At 44.0% G+C, this 18,655-nt stretch overlaps 1 protein-coding gene across 1 annotated transcript in view; it reads right to left on the bottom strand.

The window, feature by feature from the left end:
* RYR3 (ryanodine receptor 3) overlaps window positions 1–18,655 on the bottom strand; it is a 262,055-nt gene that overhangs the window by 207,139 nt on the left and 36,261 nt on the right. The window contains exon 2 of the mRNA XM_081857249.1: window positions 8,208–8,327. Coding sequence (XP_081713375.1) covers window positions 8,208–8,327 — 120 coding nt within the window. The remainder of the gene's footprint in view (window positions 1–8,207; window positions 8,328–18,655) is intronic.

Below are 18,655 nucleotides of genomic sequence, written 5' to 3'. Positions count from 1 at the left end.
ATGATTTATACTCTTTGTTAAGTGAATGGGGAAATTGTGGTTCCATGCCATTTTGCAGAGAGAAAGGGTGCTGTTAGAATAAAAGTTATGTTATGGTTTGTTTCCAACATAGTGTTAACACGAACATTTCATTAGCGCAATGATTTCTCCTTGCACAATGAAAAATTCTCTCCTTATCCTTCCCTTGCATCCCCAAATCTGTTCTAGGTGTTCCCCCAATCCTCTGGAGCAGATCAGGAGAAGGCATGGAGGGTGCAAGCGAGGAAGAGGCGGAATCCCATTGTGCAAGCACAACTTACACTGAACAGGGCTTCTGTTGATGGTGACTGCCACCCTCCCTTTGTAGGAAAAAGCCGGTAAGTTAAAGTAAAAAATCCTATTGCAAGTGGCCTGTTGTCAGTGACCTGTTTGTGCTATCTGAATTACCCATTTCCAATACTAAGCCCCCATCGTGACACATCCTTGGTCCAACTTGTGCTGTGTTTACAGGCAACTTGAAATATCCAAATCTTATAGATGGACACTTTCCGCTGTTCTGGTAGAAGTCAGCCAAGCAATTTAAAAGTGGGGTAAAATAAACTGAAGATAATTATTTGCCAGTAAACAGCAAAAAAACCAAACCTCATGGCCTTTCAATGTCCAGCATTTATAAAACGGTTAGTGGTTACACAGACCTCACAATTCTCTAAGCTAGCAGAACAGTGCAATTAATTATTAAAATTCATTTTGGTCATGCAAAATGCAAGCATAAATCTGTCATTCGGGAATAGGTGGTTATGCCACAGTCTGTCACTTTCTTTTGATGTAGCTTTCCTTTCTCATGCAGGCGGAGCAGCGACTCTTATTTTAATAATGAGTCACAGTTGCCAACTTCTTAATGGCAATTTCTATTTAAATAATGTGAAATTTTCCATTTCATCAGGTAGGGGAACAAGGGTGAACAGCTGGATGGGAGTCACATTGTGACAGAGTAACAGAGGCTGCCTAGGTCTCCCCCCCCCCCACGGTCATGACAGCAACTCTGAGGTATAGAAACCTGACTTTGTGGGTCCCATGTTCCTTAACTCTGTTCAGAGAGTGATGTAAGGAAGAGAAATCTACAGGTTGTTCTGAGAAAGTAGATTGGATTTCTAAATTATTATAATTATATTATATTATATTATATTATATTATATTATATTATATTATATTATATTATATTATAAACTGAACACAAACCCCAGGGTTTTGGAGTTCTCACAAGAAAAGCCCTCTTGGATCAGAACAAAGCCCTATCTAGTCCAGCATTCTCTTTTGACAAAAACCAACCAAATGACTGTGAGAAGCTCAAAAGCAGAACTTAAGCACAATAGCCCTTTCCTGCACATGCTCTTCAGTGGTTGGCATTCAGAGGCTTACAGTCTCAAATACTGAGGGTAATATACAGCCATCATGACTAGTGGCCATTGATCATCTTATACTCTATCAATTTCCTTATCCCATTTTTAAAGCCTTCCAAGATGGTGGTCATCACCACATCTTGTGGTAGCAAATTCCACGTTAAGTATGTGCTGTGTGCCTCTTTCCCCTGTAATGAAACTGCCACTATTGGGCTTCATTGGATGGTCCCTGGATCCAGTATTAGTAGACAGGGACAACATTCACCTTCTCTATACCATGCTTTATTATGAAAAGCTCTACCATGTCCCCCTTTACTTCTGTCATGTTACCTTTCCTCTTAGTTGAGTTACTCCAGCTCATTGATCATTTTGAAGCCATTAAACATCCTATTTTGCAGTAGGACACCACTCACCCAAGGCCTCTTAAGCCTCCATAAACCTTACCTGAGAGAAGAGAAGATGTACAGAGGCCTCCTAAAAGCATTGAAATGCAAGGTGCCTTAAAGATCCTTCCAGCTCCCATGTGAAGGACAGAGCCTACACAGTTATCTGATCTAATCCAGTACTTAAGATCTTACGTAGATAGGCTCTGACTCCTGTCAGAAACATGGCTTTGGTCCCCACTTGGTCTCTAGATCACCACTGTTCTCTGCTATTGGTTATTTCTTGGGTTATTTCTACTCTGGGCCCTTGCTCAGCATCTCTTTGAGCCTCAGCTGAACTGGTGCAAGAAAACCAAGGTTCTTAAAGGCACAGAAGCTCCATATCTTTATGAGTTCATATCCTATCACCCCAAAGCATCTAACAAAATCCTTATATTCTATATACCAGTCTTATCCTAACCTGGTTCCCTCCATAAGTTTTGGACTACAACTCTCATCATTCCTGGCTACCAATGATCATGCTGGCTGCTGGTGATAGGAGATGCAGTCCAAAACATCTGGTGGGCATCAGGTCGGAGAAGACTGCTATATGCCAAAAACCTTCAGGGCAGTCTTGCAACTAATCACCGAGTCAGTAGATAGTCATTACTTGCTCTAGTTGCCCACCTGTTTATTCCTCAGCCTTGCTCTTGCCTCAACTTGCTACCACTTCCACCTCCCTTGGCCCAAGTAAGCTCATAGGTGCAGCTGGGAATTGAATGATTTTGGTATCCTCATTCTTCCTTGCCTCCCCTTTCTAGAGCCTGCACTACAGCATTTCCATTAATTCACTCATGCCTTTTTTTGTTCTTGTTGCAGATTTTCCTCATCCCCCTCATCTTCTCCGTTTCTCATCCACTGTCTTAGACACATTCAATTAGCTTGCTGCTGCATTACTTATTCACTGAGTCAGCCTTCACTAAAGCTACACTTTATGTCAATGACTAAAAGGAGATGGTGTCTCTGGCAGAAGCAGTTCAGCAGACAAGAAAGCGAAATGCCAAAGCAATAGAAAGTTTGTTAGCAAACTTCTATCAATAACACGTTTAAGGCAAATATTTATGAAACAGAATACTTCAGTAAATAAAAAGAGAGATCCATTGGATAGATCACAGTGTTCAGCCCTGCCCAGATCTAGAACTTTTCTGAGGAGTAACAGGAATAATCCCTCAACAAAATTTCCACACTGCACTGACTCTGAAAAGCTACTGGACCCAGGCATCCCTGTCCCAAAAAAGCTGGAGTAACTGAACTTGAGAAGGGGTTAATTTCCTTCAGGAGCATAAATCACCCCATGGATGAATTAATCACAGGTGCATGGTCAGCCAAGCCAGTTACTATGGTAACAGCCCAGTGCCCTGATTATATTTGGGATTAATGCATGTCAGTTCAGTAGTTTGTTAGTCTGTAGTTAATCTGTCTGTTGGTTAGTCAATTAGCCTGACAGGGTTACTTGTCCAGTGTTACATCTTGACTCGCTGAACTTATTTAGAGCAACAGAGATATTTTGTATATATCTGTATCTGTATCTGTATCTGTATCTGTATATCTATTCCCAGAACTGCTTTACTGAGCCTTATCTTCTGCAACAGTAAACTATCTGCTGACTGGTAGTGGGAACAACTGCCACTGTGTGGGTATCCCACCTGAGATTCCAAACAGCTTAAGGAGACAACTACCAGAGCCCAGCAAGCGGTAAATTGGCAGCTGTCTGGATGGGCACAAGCAGAGACACAGGCTGAAATTGAAGCAGTAAGTTTTCCTTGATGGATTCCAGAGAGGTGAGCGGCTGTGATGTGTCTGTAGAGCTAATGCAGGATGGCGCAGAGTATCACAACTGGGCTGTGGTTGGAACAGCTGTCAGAAAGGAATTACTCAAACTGGAGCTTCAAGATGCAGATGTTGCTCAAAGGAGAAGGATTGTAGATAGTGATTGATAAGAATTACCCCCTTCTCTTAAGGGCAACTGGACTCTAAAAGGAGAGAAGGTGCAAGCCACTATCACACTGGGAGTGGAAGTCAATTGGCACTAATTAGAGGCTCAGACAGTGCAAAGGCAATATGGACAGCTTTGCATAACTTTTACCTCCATGCAACGGCTGGCAGCAAGGTGTACTTGACATGGAAGTTGTACAGGGCAAGCCTAAATCCTGGAGATTCTCTGCCATTGCATCTTCAAAGAATTGGAGGTCTCTGAGCTGAGTCAGTGGGGAATGGAATTTAACCCTATGGCAAAACGTTGTATTATTCTGTCATTGCTAAGTAAGAGTTGTGATGGGACAATTGAAGCTATGCCAGAGGATCAACTTTTTGTGGGATCTGTGACCAACAGACTACTTGTGGAGTGGGAGAAAAGGCAGAACTGGAAATACATTTCTTCCCGGAGGATGCAGCCAGAATCTACAGGGAATGTGACAGCAAAGCCATATTCCAGAGCTTTACATGTCCACAGATGCTTCAACTGTGGATGGGAGACACATCTGAAACGCAACTCTCCAGGAGTGAAGAAGGGACGGGGCAAAAGACACAAGCTGAAGGCATTCAAAACAGGAACCAGTTTCAGCAGACAACATGTAAGCAGGTGATGATTGCAAAAGTAAGCAATAGCAGCCAGGAGCGGGATTATAGATAGCAGAGTGATGTAACACCTGTGTTTTGATAAGAATATGTTTCTGTCCATGTCCACGACTGAAAGGGAGGCAGTATCTCTAGCTGCCAGCACGAAACAGCAAATTCAGGCTAAAGGCCCAGTTCATTTGGAACGCTTGGGTAAAACTGTAAAAGCACTCTTTGCACCAAAACTAGACAGTAAAGACTCTCCTCCCTGAAAGAGAGGGGAGTGGTTGTGGGCGGGAGCCCGAGCACCGCCCAGCAGGGGGGCATTTGCCCCCTGCCTCCAGCTCACCTGGCTGGTGCTCACGCCCCCTCCTGTGGCCATCCAACCAGGTGCCACAGAGGGGGCGTGTTCAGCAGCCTTTTGCTGCAGCACTAGCCTCTCCCTGGCCTCATTCCTCATCGTCGTCCCATTGCTTATGCCATTGCTGAGAGGGAGAGTTGCCACGTTTGGCCCTCCTGATAGCCACCTGGAGTGCGAGTTTCCTGGTTTTTGTCACGAGGCATTGCTTATGCCATTGCTGAGAGGGAGAGTTGCCACGTTTGGCCCTCCTGACACCCACCTGGAGTGCGTGTTTCCTGGTTTTTGTCACGAGGCATTGCTTATGCCATTGCTGAGAGGGGGAGTTGCCACGTTTGGCCCTCCTGACACCCACCTGGAGTGCGTGTTTCCCGGTTTTCGTGACGAGGCATTGCTTATGCCATTGCTGAGAGGGAGAGTTGCCACGTTTGGCCCTCCTGACACCCACCTGGAGTGCGTGTTTCCTGGTTTTCGTGATGAGGCATTGCTTATGCCATTGCTGAGAGGGAGTGTTGCCACGTTTGGCCCTCCTGACACCCACCTGGAGTGCGTGTTTCCTGGTTTTCGTGATGAGGCATTGCTTATGCCATTGCTGAGAGGGAGTGTTGCCACGTTTGGCCCTCCTGACACCCACCTGGAGTGCGTGTTTCCTGGTTTTCGTCACGAGGCATTGCTTATGCCATTGCTGAGAGGGAGAGTTGCCACGTTTGGCCCTCCTGACATACTTATCCTTCAATTAGGGGGAAATGACCATGTTAACAGAAGAAGTGTGGACTTGTCGTGGCACATAAAGAGATTTGGATGAGGTGGCTGACTTGTGTCCCGGAACAACGGTGTTCTGGTCCTCCTTCCTGAAGAGAATTGTGTGGCACAGTGTGCAGAACTGTATGGCCATTGAAAAATCCAGGAAACTCTTAAATCGTGCAATAGCCCGTTGGGTGCACTTTTTGTATGGCCGAGTCATTTATCATGACCGTATCCAGATCGGCAACCAAGCTTTATACCGGAATGACGGTGTCCACCTATCGAATCTGGGGAACGACATTTGGTTAGCTAGTGTCAGCAAAGCATCTGGGATTGGTTACAGCTTTGAGGGTATTGGCGGCGAGCCTTTCAGCTCGGGTGGCGGTTAGGCATTGGAATAATGTGTTGTGGTGTGTCGAAGTGCTAGGTGTGGCCATTGCCTATGCCTTCAATGTTTAGGGGTATTCCGTTAAAGGAATCTGGCGGTCGTGTATTCTGTCCGATGCCTGCTTGGCGGGAGGCCATGGCACGACCCTCGGTGACAGCAGGAGGTGAGCCTATAGTTGGATCAGCATCAACAGGCTCCACCTACTGGTGAATAAACCCACTTGTTTCGATCCAATGCCTAAGCCAATACCTTTTCATTGCTGTAATCAATAAAGTTGTGGCCTTTTCTAGCCCATTAACCTTATATCACGTGTCCTTGTGTCTTCATTTCACTTCGCGGGGTCGGGTCCTCGAACCACAACCTGCTATTTGTAGCTAGGTTGACAGAGCAAGTTATGTTTACTGGTGGAAAAATTGGTTTTATTTTATTTTTATTTTTTACAGAAGGGGTGCTGTGTACTACCGGAAGTTTAAGTGGGGGGAGGGGTGTTCTGGTTTGTTTTGGGTCTTGTTTTTGTTATGTGTTTTGTGTTTTTTATCTTGTATTTTTAGATTGTGAACCACCCTGAGATCTACGGATGAAGGGCTATATACAATTATTGTTATTACTAGATTTTGAATATGCCTAAAGTGTCTGGAACTGCCACATGTGCACAGACCAGAATATCATAAACTCCCACTCACACACAAAGAATGCATACACTTGTATCACAGAAGATGTGGGCATGCAAACTTTAAATCAATTGCATAAATGTCAGCTTTATGGTGATTGGTAGTGGGAGCAACTTCCACTGTGTGTGTATCAAACCTGAGATTCCTCATACCCGACAACCGCTGCCTGGTTTCCTGGCCAGCTCTCAGACCCTTCTGTGGTCACAGGGGCAGAGGAGACAGCAAGCCAAGCAGGAGGTTCAAGACTGTGGTCAAATGTCTATCTAGCTGCACTTGAGACTATTTGAGAGAAAGGTGAAACACATAGAAACACCTGCCTATATGAGGCTGGCTGAAAGCCAGGAACCTCAAGCTCCTATATAGCCTCCCAATCGTAGCTGCTTTGTTGCTCAAGCAACAGCCCTGTTCTGAGCTCTGACCAGCCTGACCTGGGGAATGGACATAATATTCCTGATCAGAAAGTTGACTCAGATAAGCCACCATCTCTCACCTCCCATTCCCAATCTGTAAAATGGGAGTAATAAACACATGACTCACAGAAATGTTGTAATATTCTTTTTCCTCAGTTGCTATAAGCTTCAAAATAGTGAAGAAAACTGTACTCACTGACTAGACTCAATCTGAGCTCCCCACTGTTCCACACTCAGGTGGGCCATGCAGTCCAATATGCAGAGTTTCAAACCTTGAATTGCAAAGCCTCTCCTCCTTACAGAGGGGAGGAGTTGTGAGCAGAAGCCATTTCCTGCGTTGGCAGGGGGCGTTCCAGCCCCTGCCCAGCTGGCCTGGCTGCCATGCCACGCCCCAGGTAGCCAACCAATCAGGAGGAGGCTTGGGGGCAGGGTTTAGCTGCTCAAATGCAGCTGCAGCAGCACTTCTCTTTCATTCCACTGCTGGTTTTTGTCTGACCACCCTCCCTTTAGTTCATTGCTTGGTTCTTGACATTGCTATGGACCTGTGGTTGGTCGCCTTGGTTGTCCAAGGGGCCTGGTAGGAATTTTTATCCATCTGGCAAATTGGCACCAGCCTCTTGGTTTTTCACCTACCTCATAGCAAATTGTCACAACTTTTAGGTGTTGGTGGTTAGGCACTGGAATATGTATATTGGAGAGCAGGGTGTGGCCATCGCCTACCCCTCCACTTTATGGGTATTCTAGTAAAGGAATCTGGCAGTCGTGGATCCTGTCCGACGCCCTTGCTGGTGGCTAGGGCCATGGCACAACCCCCAGTGACATCAGGGGGAGCTTTCAGTTGTATTTGCATCAACAGGCTCCTCCCACTGGTGGTTAACCCTTGTTAGACTCACCCCTCCCTGAGGGGGTGGAGTCACGCTCTGTTGTTTTATCCAGTGCCTAAGCCAATACCTCTCACATGCTGTAATCAATAAAGTTGTGGCCTTTTTTTAGCCCATTAACCTAATATACTGTGCCCATGTATCTTTCTTATCCCCAAGCGGGTGGATGGTCCTTGAATCACAAAGTGGTTGGCAGGAAACGCCTTAACTTGACAATATATACAATTCAGCAAAACTTGGTGAATTAACAAATTTTGCATTCTATATATACAGTATATCATCTATTATAGGAAGCACAATTAAATTTCTTAATAGCATTTGTAAATTAATGACCATCAATTACACTAACTTTAAAAAACAAACAAACAAAAAAACACCCTTGCAGAAGGGAGACTTACTTTTGCTTCTGAAGTTGGTTCCAAAAAGCACAAGCGGTTCCCGAGCCCCTCAGCTGCCAGGCAGAACTTGCGCTGCTCTTTGTGGATGTTGGCAACGCACTGAAGCACTACTTCATCATCCTGTCAGGGAACATGAGAGCCATGTGAGAAAATACAAAATACCTGCAAGGTTTAGCTCAGTGATAGATTGGCTACATTTCTGTGAGTCTCAGAACAACACATTTGTTTAAAAATGGTAACATGCATACATTTTTCATTTAGAAGATTAGAACAGGGTGGGCAACCCGCGGCCCCTAGGGCTGTATTCTTTTGTGGCCCTCAGCTGAATTTCAAAAATCTTCTGCAAGTGACCAGTTCGGACCACTGGCAATAGCAATCCATCTCTCTCCTGGCTGCCAGCTGGCAGGGGAGGAAAGAGAGAGAGCAGGATCAGAGGGGCAATGTGGTGCCACCATCCTCCATCACTGCCACCTGCTGGAATGGCACAGGGCAGCAGCGAGGTCAGGGCTCTGTGGGTGCCCCAGTGGGAGCACTGGGTGGGCTTTGACAGAGTGTTAAAGCAATAGCAATATCATGGTTGAGAGGGCAGTGCCTTGGTACCACGCAATGCATTGTCCACTCCTGGAAAGAAGAAGAAAAGGGAGTGTCAGAGAGAGAGAAATGGGTGGCTTCACCCTCTTTTGGCTCTGGTTCCATCCACTACTGTCTTAAGCTCCACTCATGAGAGCCAGTATGGTGTAGTGGTTAAGAGTGGTGGACTCGTAATCTGGTGAACCGGGTTCGCGTCTCCGCTCCTCCACATGCAGCTGCTGGGTGACCTTGGGCTAGTCACACTTCTTGAAGTCTCTCAGCCCCACTCACCTCACAGAGTGTTTGTTGTGGGGGAGGAAGGGAAAGGAGAATGTTAGCCGCTTTGAGACTCCTTCGGGTAGTGATAAAGCGGGATATCAAATCCAAACTCTTCTTATCTTCTTCATACAATGAAGGGTACGTTTAGATTAATGAACCCCTTCACATGTTTCCTCTCCAGAGTTGCCTCAAACTATGGCTTAGAATCTCGCTTTCCCTGAACCCTCCCACACTTTACATTTTTAGCAAACCATAATTTGCTGCTACTTGTCAGCCAGCAAAATATACTGTCCAAGCTCCTGATGAGTCACTGCCACCTCCAAAGTTGCCTCACCACTTGGGTTGCCCTCCCCAGCTGCCACGGAGATTCTCTGCGCTGCCAGGAGGTCAGGAAGAGGAGGAGCCAGCATCCCAGCTTTCTCTTCCAAAGTGGCTAAAGTTGAGCCTCAACAGAGAGAGCCCCCTTCTCCAATCCCAGTTCCCACCCTTAAGCCCACCCCCACCCCCAATTTCTTCCTCCTCATCTATCAGGGCCTGCCAACCGAAGTCGAAGCCCAATAGCTTTGCAGGGCTCATGACAATTGGACATGGGGAACCTTATCATAGTACTTTCATTACTTTTGTTATTTCAAAATCCCCAATCCAGGTCTTCCCTGTGTTTCAGTAGAGCCAAGAAGAATCAAGCTAAAAGTCAATTGGGATTGTTCGTTAATCAAGTGTAGTTCTCCTGAAAGCTACACAGATAGGAAAGAGTTTTTAAAAATGCTATTGTTCGCATACCTCTTTCAGAATATTTTCCATAAAAATACATTTTTTAAATAATACAGCCTTGCCATTTATCTGTATGTTGTGCTAATGGACATTTATTCATAGCACACTTGTAAACTCAAAAGCTGATGGCAAAGAGAGCTGATAGCATGTTAGCTGAAATGTTTTCTTTGACAAGGGTAATAGCATTATACCTTCTGAAGTGTAGTAATCCATGAGGATCATGTGCTAACAGAAATGTTTGCTCTTGTTTGAATCACTGATTGAAGGCTCTAAGTAGGGAAAGCTACAGGGTATATTTGAAACAGTATGAATTTTTTTTTTTCAAAATGTGTTGCCTGCCCATTCAAAAGCTCCCCTCACCCCAGTTTCCCAATCTAAAATATAACCAAGTTGGCTCAAAATTAAGTGACACATAGTTAATGCCACTTGTTTAGTCACCAGCAGTGTCAAGTTGCGGCCAACATTGATGGGCCCGTCGCACATACATATCATCACATGTGTGACGCCCCCCCCCCACCTGGCCAAGCCGATTCAGCCCACCATCCTGCACCCACCCACCACCAGCTGCCTTACCTTTTTGAAAGGGATGCACGGGGCAAAGATGCTTCGCTCTGGCACATCCCTGGCAACTGTCAAAAGGACACGGCAGGACCAAACATCTTCATCCTGGAGCTTCCTTTTCAGAATCTCCATGGAAATTTGGGAGGCTCCGGCCCCCTTCTTGAATATATGGGGGGGCTGGCCCCCACCGCCCCTTGTAAATGGCACCCTAGTAGGCACACCAATGGAGTCGAGTTAGTGCTCCCACTGGTTTGCCACTCAGCTCCCCCCACTAGGCTTGAGCCTCCCTTCCAAGGAGCAGTAGCAATGCCACCCCACTCAGCAAGCTGTGTCAAGAGAAAAAGGGTGAAGGAGCTATCAGAAGGAGACAGGCTATCTGAAAGAAGTCTGAAATGTACCAGTGAGTGTTAGAAAAAATGTCCCTCTCTTGTTTCTGGTTGACTGCAACATTAAGGAGCCCCAGAGGTCTCCTGGGATGAACTTTTCAACCCACACAGCTAGTCTCCTCCCCAGGTAGACCGGGAGACCTCTGCAAGAACCAAGGCAGCATGCATTGTTCATTAACATTTGTTTCTAGTTCACATTTGAAGGACAAATTGTGCACTTCCGTTGATGGAAGGCTCTTTAATCCTGTGAGGTCCTCCATGAGTGGAAAGGCCAGCGGGAAGAGGGAGGAGGCAATTTTCTTTTAAAAATTGATTTATAAATTTCCCAGAATTTTAATACATACAAATTGTAGGTGATAAGAAAGGAATGGTAAGTCTACGGGAATAAGATAGACAAAGGGAGGAGGCAATTTTCATTTATTCCTCCTTCCTAGGGTTGCCATATTTCAAACAGTGAAATCCGGACAGAAAAGTTGCTTTTTAGTTTTGCCCAAAGTTGTTGAGCCTTTTGGCAAATTCGCAAAAAAAGAGAGCTATCCCTTAGACATTCACTTATTTTAGCCGAATACATGTGAATGAGATTTTAGCAATGAAAAATTTGTGACCATATGAAGTTAAGAAAGCTTTTGTGCTTAAAAAAAACCCACCAATCTTCCCCATCTTGAAATATAACCAAGTCAGCTCAAAATTAAGTGACACACACTCTTTCTATATAAAGAACATTATTGATTTAGAAAGTCCCATTTTCTCCTGCAGCTGCAAGTAATTGTTGTTTCAATCTATTCAATAAAGGAGAAGTAATGCTGCAATCTAAGTAACAATATATACCAGGAGACAGCCAACAAAGCATCAAATCAAAACAGATGGCCTTAACAATAGAACACCTGAGAAGCCTTTTTCCCCCAGTCTACATTTCTTTCTGATTAGGTTCATTTAAGTAGTTTTGTTACAGTATCTCATGTCTATGTCATCCCCCCTCTTAAAAACTCAAGGTATGTAGTGCTAATGGTCACCCCTCTGAAAAGCTGAGAAAGCCTCTCCTCTTAATGGAGGGAAGCTGTTGTGAGTGGGAACCGCTTCCCGTGCTCGCAAGGGGGTGTAATCAAGCCCCCTGCATCATTGAGCCCTGTGCCCATGTCACGCCTCCCAGCTGGCCAATCTGGCTGGGTGGGTGGGGCATGGCTTTGCCGTTTAAAATGGCCGTGGGCTCATGGGCTCCTCCTCCTTGTTCCTGGCTTCCTCAGATCGCCCGCCCACCCTCCCTCTAGGTTTTGCTCCTGACCTTGCTATGGACTTCGGTTGGTTGTCCAAGGGGCCTGGTAGGAATTTTTCCACTTGGCAGATTGGCACCAGCCACTTGGTTTTTCGCCTACCTCGTAGCAAATCGTCACAACTTGGTAAGGTTTGGCGGTTAGGCATTGGAAAATGCGTTGTGTGTCGGAGGGGAGGTTGTGGCCATCACCTTACCCCTCCCCTTGAAGGATATTCTCTTGAAGGAATCCTGTGGTCGTGGTTCCTGTCCAATGCTCTGGTGGTGGCTAGGGCCATGGCAGGACCACCAGTGACTCTAGGGGAAAGCTTCCAGTTGATTTGCATCAACAAGCTCCCCCTACAGGTTGTTAACCCTTGCGTGACTCCCGGCAGAGCAGGCAGGTGTCAATTATAGTCTGTTCGATCCAGTGCCTAAGCCAATACCACTCACATTCTGTAAGCAATAAAGTTGTGGCCTTTCTTAGCCCATTAACCTAAATACTTGTGTCCATGTGTTTTATTTTATCTCCAAGCGAGGGCGGGGCCTCGACTCACAGCTATGTCAGGCTTGAAGAAAAATGTATTGTCTATGTTTTGGGGTAAAGTTCATGAAAAGTTATGAAGCTATGGTCACTGGTACTTTCATATGATTGTCAATGCAACCCTTTACAAAACCAGTTCAGTGCCTGTAGAATTACAGGCTGTCTCTCTCATATTCTCATCTGAAGTTAAGTTCCTGTGGACAATCAACAACATTCTACGAATTCTATTTGTCTTTAAAACATGAAAATGAGTGGAAAATGTAAACACTGTGCCAATGAATATCACTAACCAAACATCTTGCCCATGAATACACAAACTCACTACTGCATTGCAGTAACTCGAAACTGTCAGCTGGCAAAAGATAGTGCTTGCTGTGTATTTGTATATTATAGACAATACTGTGTGAATTATCAGAAAAAAATATTATAGGTTCTACAACTTTTTGCAATGTCAAGAAAAAAATATTGCACAGCCAGATTGTTTCAGAGAGTATTTCAATTTTGTATGTTTTCTATCTTGCTACAAATTCTCCGATGGTTAAAAAAAATGAGAGTCATTGCCACAGTAAGTGTACATGCACAACTCTCAAGTCACCAGTTGGAGGCAAATCTTACTCTTACCATAATTCAACAATGCTAGTAGATCTCTAACCTCCCACACTCAATGCCTAATTTGCCCATTTCCTCATCCAACTAATGGTACACAGATAAATGAAGTTGGCAAAATGCTATCGGTATTATAAACACTAATAATATAGAAGCATGGCATCTGATTGTGCTGTTAAGCAGGGATTTTTTTTCAGCTGGAACAGTGCTGGCAACTCTCAGGTGGCTTTTATTGCCATTGTAAGAGAACAGGGGAGACAGCATTCCTGGTGAGTTCTGACATCTCTTTTTCTAGAAAAATAGCAGTGTTGTTAAGTACTGTATGCACAATGGGTATCAGTGGGGAGGGTGGGATAAAAATAAATATTGTATGAAAGTACACACAAATGTTTTTGTATGTTAAGTTTTCCAAAACAATATTTGAAATCCATCAACATATCTGAGACAGATTACACTTAATCATAGTAACCCTATAGAAGTAAAACAAATATGTTCCTTATATCCATGTACATAAAACTTGCCTCATATTCAAGGAATAAAAAGTAAAGGGACCCCTGACAGTTAAGTCCAGTCACGGATAGCTCTGGGGCTGCGGCGCTCATCTTGCTTTACTGGCCGAGGGAGCCAGTGTTTGTCCACAGACAGCTTCCGGGTCATGTGGTCAGCATGACTAAGCTGCTTCTGGCAAACCAGAGCAGCGCACGAAAACGTTGTTTACCTTCCCGCCAGAGTGGTACCTATTTATCTACTTGCAATTTGACATGCCTTCAAACTGCTAGGTTGGCAGGAGCAGGGACCGAGCAACGGGAGCTCACCCCAGCGCGGGGATTCGAACCGCCGACCTTCCGATTGGCAAGCTCAGTGGTTTAGATCACAGCACCACCCGCGTCCCTTTTCAGGGAATATAAATGTTATAAAGCTTGCAGCATGTGGTAACATTCAGTGACGAGTTCTAAAGCCAGGAACTAATTTTTAGAACTGCAGTCTTCAAACCACAGTCCAACATAGTCCCAATTTCACTGATATTTTGAAGCAAGCTTAATAAATTATATTGACATACAGAGAGGCACAGAATTAAACAAACTAGTCAGAGATTTTTTTCCACTCCACATGACATCCCGTTTCTCTCTCTGTGGGTGATAAATGACTTAGCTCCAGACCAATTTCACACCCTTTGGCATTAGGCTAACATCATATAAGATGCTGTGACCCCAATATCCTTGGGTTTTGCAACATTAAAGAAGGAAATTGGCCAGGGGTGACTTGATCCAGCCTCTGTGTATTCAAGTTCTACAGATGAAGCATACAGAAAATATCTGAAGTACAAACTATGTTCCAGAATAGTTTGTTTATTATTTACTGTAGTTACAATAATATATGATTAAATGTGAGCAAGGAACATTTCATAGACATGTAGAATTTATTCCTATTCCACTACTCTGCTCTCATTCAATGGTTACTTTTTGTTGTTATTACTATCATTTTAAAAAATGGTAATTTAAAGGGGCAGTCTGGAATTATACCGTTTTTGGTTTTTTTTTAATTAATATTTATTGAAATTTTCCAAATACTACAAAGACAAAAAACAAAAATTAAAAGAACAAAAAAAATATCAAAAAAGAAAACAATTAAAAAACACATAATATTTTAAAAACCTTATTTTCCTTCACCTTATTTCTCAGACCTCCTCCCCCCTCCCCTTCTTGTATTCCAGTTTATGTTATCCACTCAACAAGTTCTTATCTTATTTCTCAACCTTAACTTAATAATTTGTTTAAATCATGCTGTTATTTTCCTTTTCTTCTTTCTTCCGTTCCTCAATTTATTTTTAAGAACCTTATATCTATTTAATTTAAAAAACCCAATTTTAACTTAATCTTAAACCTTTTTCCTAAAGTCGACCCAAATTTCCCTTCCACGATTTTCCCACATTCCATAAAATTGCAATATATATATATATATATAAAAGAACTTAACAAATTATGTTTTAACACCCTTTGGATTCCCAAATCCCACCCTCCCTTTCCCGGTTTTGATCCCCAAACCAATATCCATCAGTCCATCTATTCTCAACCTGGATCCCAAACTTCCGAGGCTCTTAGACCTCTCTCAATTTCTCTTTGCCGGTTTTTTTGACAGTCCTTTATATTCAACACCAACTCTCGAAGAAGCTCTGTCCCAATAATGTCCATTTTTCTTCCAAGCAGGCCTCTGTATTTAAGAGTGGAGCTCAAATTTTGTTTCTTAAATCTTTTAAATCTATATGTCCCAAAAGCTCCAGCTTCCATCTTAATCAAATTTGTGCTACCAGGCCTCTGGTCTAGCTTGATCTTCCACAACATTGTAGCTTCACCTTCATTTTCCACCAAATCCTCATATATCTCTTGTTCCACTTTCTCGGATTTATCAGATTTTTTCTTCCCAGCTGCAACGGCTTCTGTTCCAACTTCAAGGGCTTTTGGTTCAACAACAAAGACTTGTGTCAAGTCTCTTCCTGTTCCAGTAAGATTATTTACTGTTTCATTCAATGTTATTACCCTTGTAGTCAAAATATCGCTCTGGTCCTGGAGCTCTCCCTGGAGTTCCTGGAGCTTTCCCAGGAGATAGAAGGTCCTATTCAGCTCAGTGAGTATTTTTCCACTTGCAGCCATTTCTTGCAATGTCTCAAAAATCCCCTCTAGGGGGATTATGTTTACTTAGTATCTTTCCAGTTTCAATCCAAAAGTCCAATGTAACTTATTTTACTTTGTTCCCAACAATTTGTATCCAAATTAAAGAAAATCTAGCCAGCAGAGTCACCAGAAACAAAGTTTCCTTTTATTCCCCAACTTTGACAGCTAGTTTGACAGCTGTCAAAGTCTTCTGTATCTTTTTGACAGGCTCTCTCACGGATCACTCCCGGGTCTCGGGGGGTTACACTTTAACTTTCCAAACCGACTCTTATCCTCCAGCAAAATTAGTTGTACTGTCCAATCACGGAATTAATAATTTTTCTTCAAAAAAGATGAATATGTTTCTCTCAACTTTAGTTATCTAGTTCTTGCTTTAGATTATCTACAAGGAGGGGGTGCGGACTTCCTTTTTACACCTCCCCCGATCGTGCCAAATTTAAAAGAAGAAATTTCCCTTTTAAGTCCAATTTCCATATTACTCACGGGTTGTTGCTTTTAGTCCGAATGTTCAAAGGAAAAAGTCAGCGCTCTCCGTCCATGGCATGCGGCTTCGCTCAGCAGGGGAAGCAGAGGACTCTCAGCACCGCGCCGCTCCCCATCCCCCGTTCCGTAGCCTTTAAAAAGGCTACTTTGCGGGTCGGGGGGGCGCTAATGGTGCCCACCGAGTCGCCAAGTCCACAGGCATCCGCGCCTGTGGTTTTTAAGGGTCCCCGCGTCGCCGGAGCGGCAGAACCCGATCCCTACTGAGCCAATTCCCTCCGGAGCTCGGAGGGAATCCGCCATTAGGCGATGGCGCTAACCCGGAAGTCCTGGAATTATACCGTTTTTGGAAGCCCTCAACAACAATCTGGACTTCTTAAAGTGGCTTGAGCAGCTGGCTTTTTTGTTGTTGCTGTGAGGCATGCACAAAACAAACAGCAAAGACACTTGTTGCACCTCCCTCAGTCCCTGAGGGGCCAAATGAGTCAGGCTCCCCCCCCCCAATATTCTGACCTCGCCCAGAGCTGTTCTTTGTATATATAAGCAACAACAAAATAATCATAGAAACAATGATGCATTAATGAGAAAGAAGTATTTTCCCCGCACTGGTACTGCACCCTTAAATTGGCTTTGGTCTAACCAAGCACAATTCTTCTTACATTATGAGTTTGACAGATATCAAGAGTTTATATAGGCAGCCTCCTTGAAAAACTGAAACAGTATTTATTTTGTCTTATATTTCTCCTTTTCTTTGCCGTGCATGCATGTATCCTACATCTTCATACACAAGGCTCTGCTTGCAGTTTTCAGCTTTATTGACAGATAATGTATTCATTAAGTAACATGACCTTGACTTGTGAAGATAATAGAAGAAGAAGAAGAAGAAGAAGAAGAAGAAGAAGAAGAAGAAGAGGAGGAGGAGGAGGAGGAGTTTGGATTTGATATCCCGCCTTTCACTCCCCTTTAGGAGTCTCAAAGCGGCTAACATTCTCCTTTTCCTTCCTCCCCCACAACAAACACTCTGTGAGGTGAGTGGGGCTGAGAGACTTCACAGAAGTGTGACTGGCCCAAGGTCACCCAGCAGCTGCATGTGGAGGAGCGGAGACGCGAACCCGGTTCCCCAGATTACGAGACTACCGCTCTTAACCACTACACCACACTGGTTCCCTTCAATAGGGAACCAGACTGTCTGCCTTTCCTCCCCAACCCCTTTTTTTCCTAGTTCCCTGAAGGTGATGTCTAGTTTTGTACATTTCTTTATCTATTTTTTCTCCGTGTAGTGAATTTAAATTTTTTTGTTTGTGTCATTCACCACAGCAGGGATATCCTATTTGTTGCAATCCAGATGTTGAAATAAGTACTAAGAATGCTCTATAATGAATTACTAGACGAAGACAAAGACATAAATGCATAATTCAAATAAGAGCCATATTTTTCCCTATCTCATCTTTACACATTATGTTTATACTATTACTAGCCCCAGGGTAAGTTGGCATTTCTTATATCAGTGAAGGGACATGGCTAGTGTTGTCTTTATATGCACAATGTGCAAACACCATCACAGCTAGCCCAATGTTTACATGCACCAAGTTTGTATACATTACTAAATAAGTACCTTAAGAACAGTCTTGCTGGATTAGAGGAAGGCCCAATCCAGTCCAGCACCTTGTTCATATAGTAGACAACCAGATGCCTACGGAGAGCCCACAAGTAGGACTTGAGTGGAACACCACACTCTTCACTTCTGGTTCCCATCATGTGATATTTAGAGCCATACTGTCTCCAACAGCAAAGACAGAGCATAGCCATCATAGCTAGTGTTGCTTCCCGGAATCGATGACAGGAAAGGGCATGTGACTGAGTATGTGTAAAAGCTGGCCTATGGTACAAAGGTAAAACTGATTTACATTGCTCTGCCCACGTCTGCCTCTGGTTCTACCCCCAACTGGCATGTGGGCATCAGAAGCTTGTCCAGAAGGAAGTGCAACCCTCAGGGTGGAAAAGCTCCCTCACTCCTGGTCTATATTTTGTACATTTTACAGATTTTCAATAATCTAGCACTCTTCCTTAAATAGCTCCTTCCTACCCACCACCCACCTTTTTTGCAGTTAAAAATTTGTTCCTGTTTACCCTAGCTGTTATGGTGGTGTGAGCCACAGACTTGCAGCTTGTGACGTCATGGTGATAGCCAAATCTAATGTTGGAAAGCAGAGCAGAGCAGTGTGTCAGAACGGATCTATTTAATGCAGCTGGCATAAGTTTCCTTACTTAAGACACTCTCAAACAGTTTTTGCAAGTGGAGGAAAAGAAAACCAATTACAGTCGCTCTT

The sequence above is a fragment of the Podarcis erhardii genome (assembly GCF_964252035.2).
Source record: "Podarcis erhardii genome assembly, chromosome: 1".
NCBI classification, from domain to species: domain Eukaryota; kingdom Metazoa; phylum Chordata; class Lepidosauria; order Squamata; family Lacertidae; genus Podarcis; species Podarcis erhardii.
Note: the sequence above shows the minus strand (reverse complement) of the source record. Positions and strands in the feature narration are given on the sequence as shown.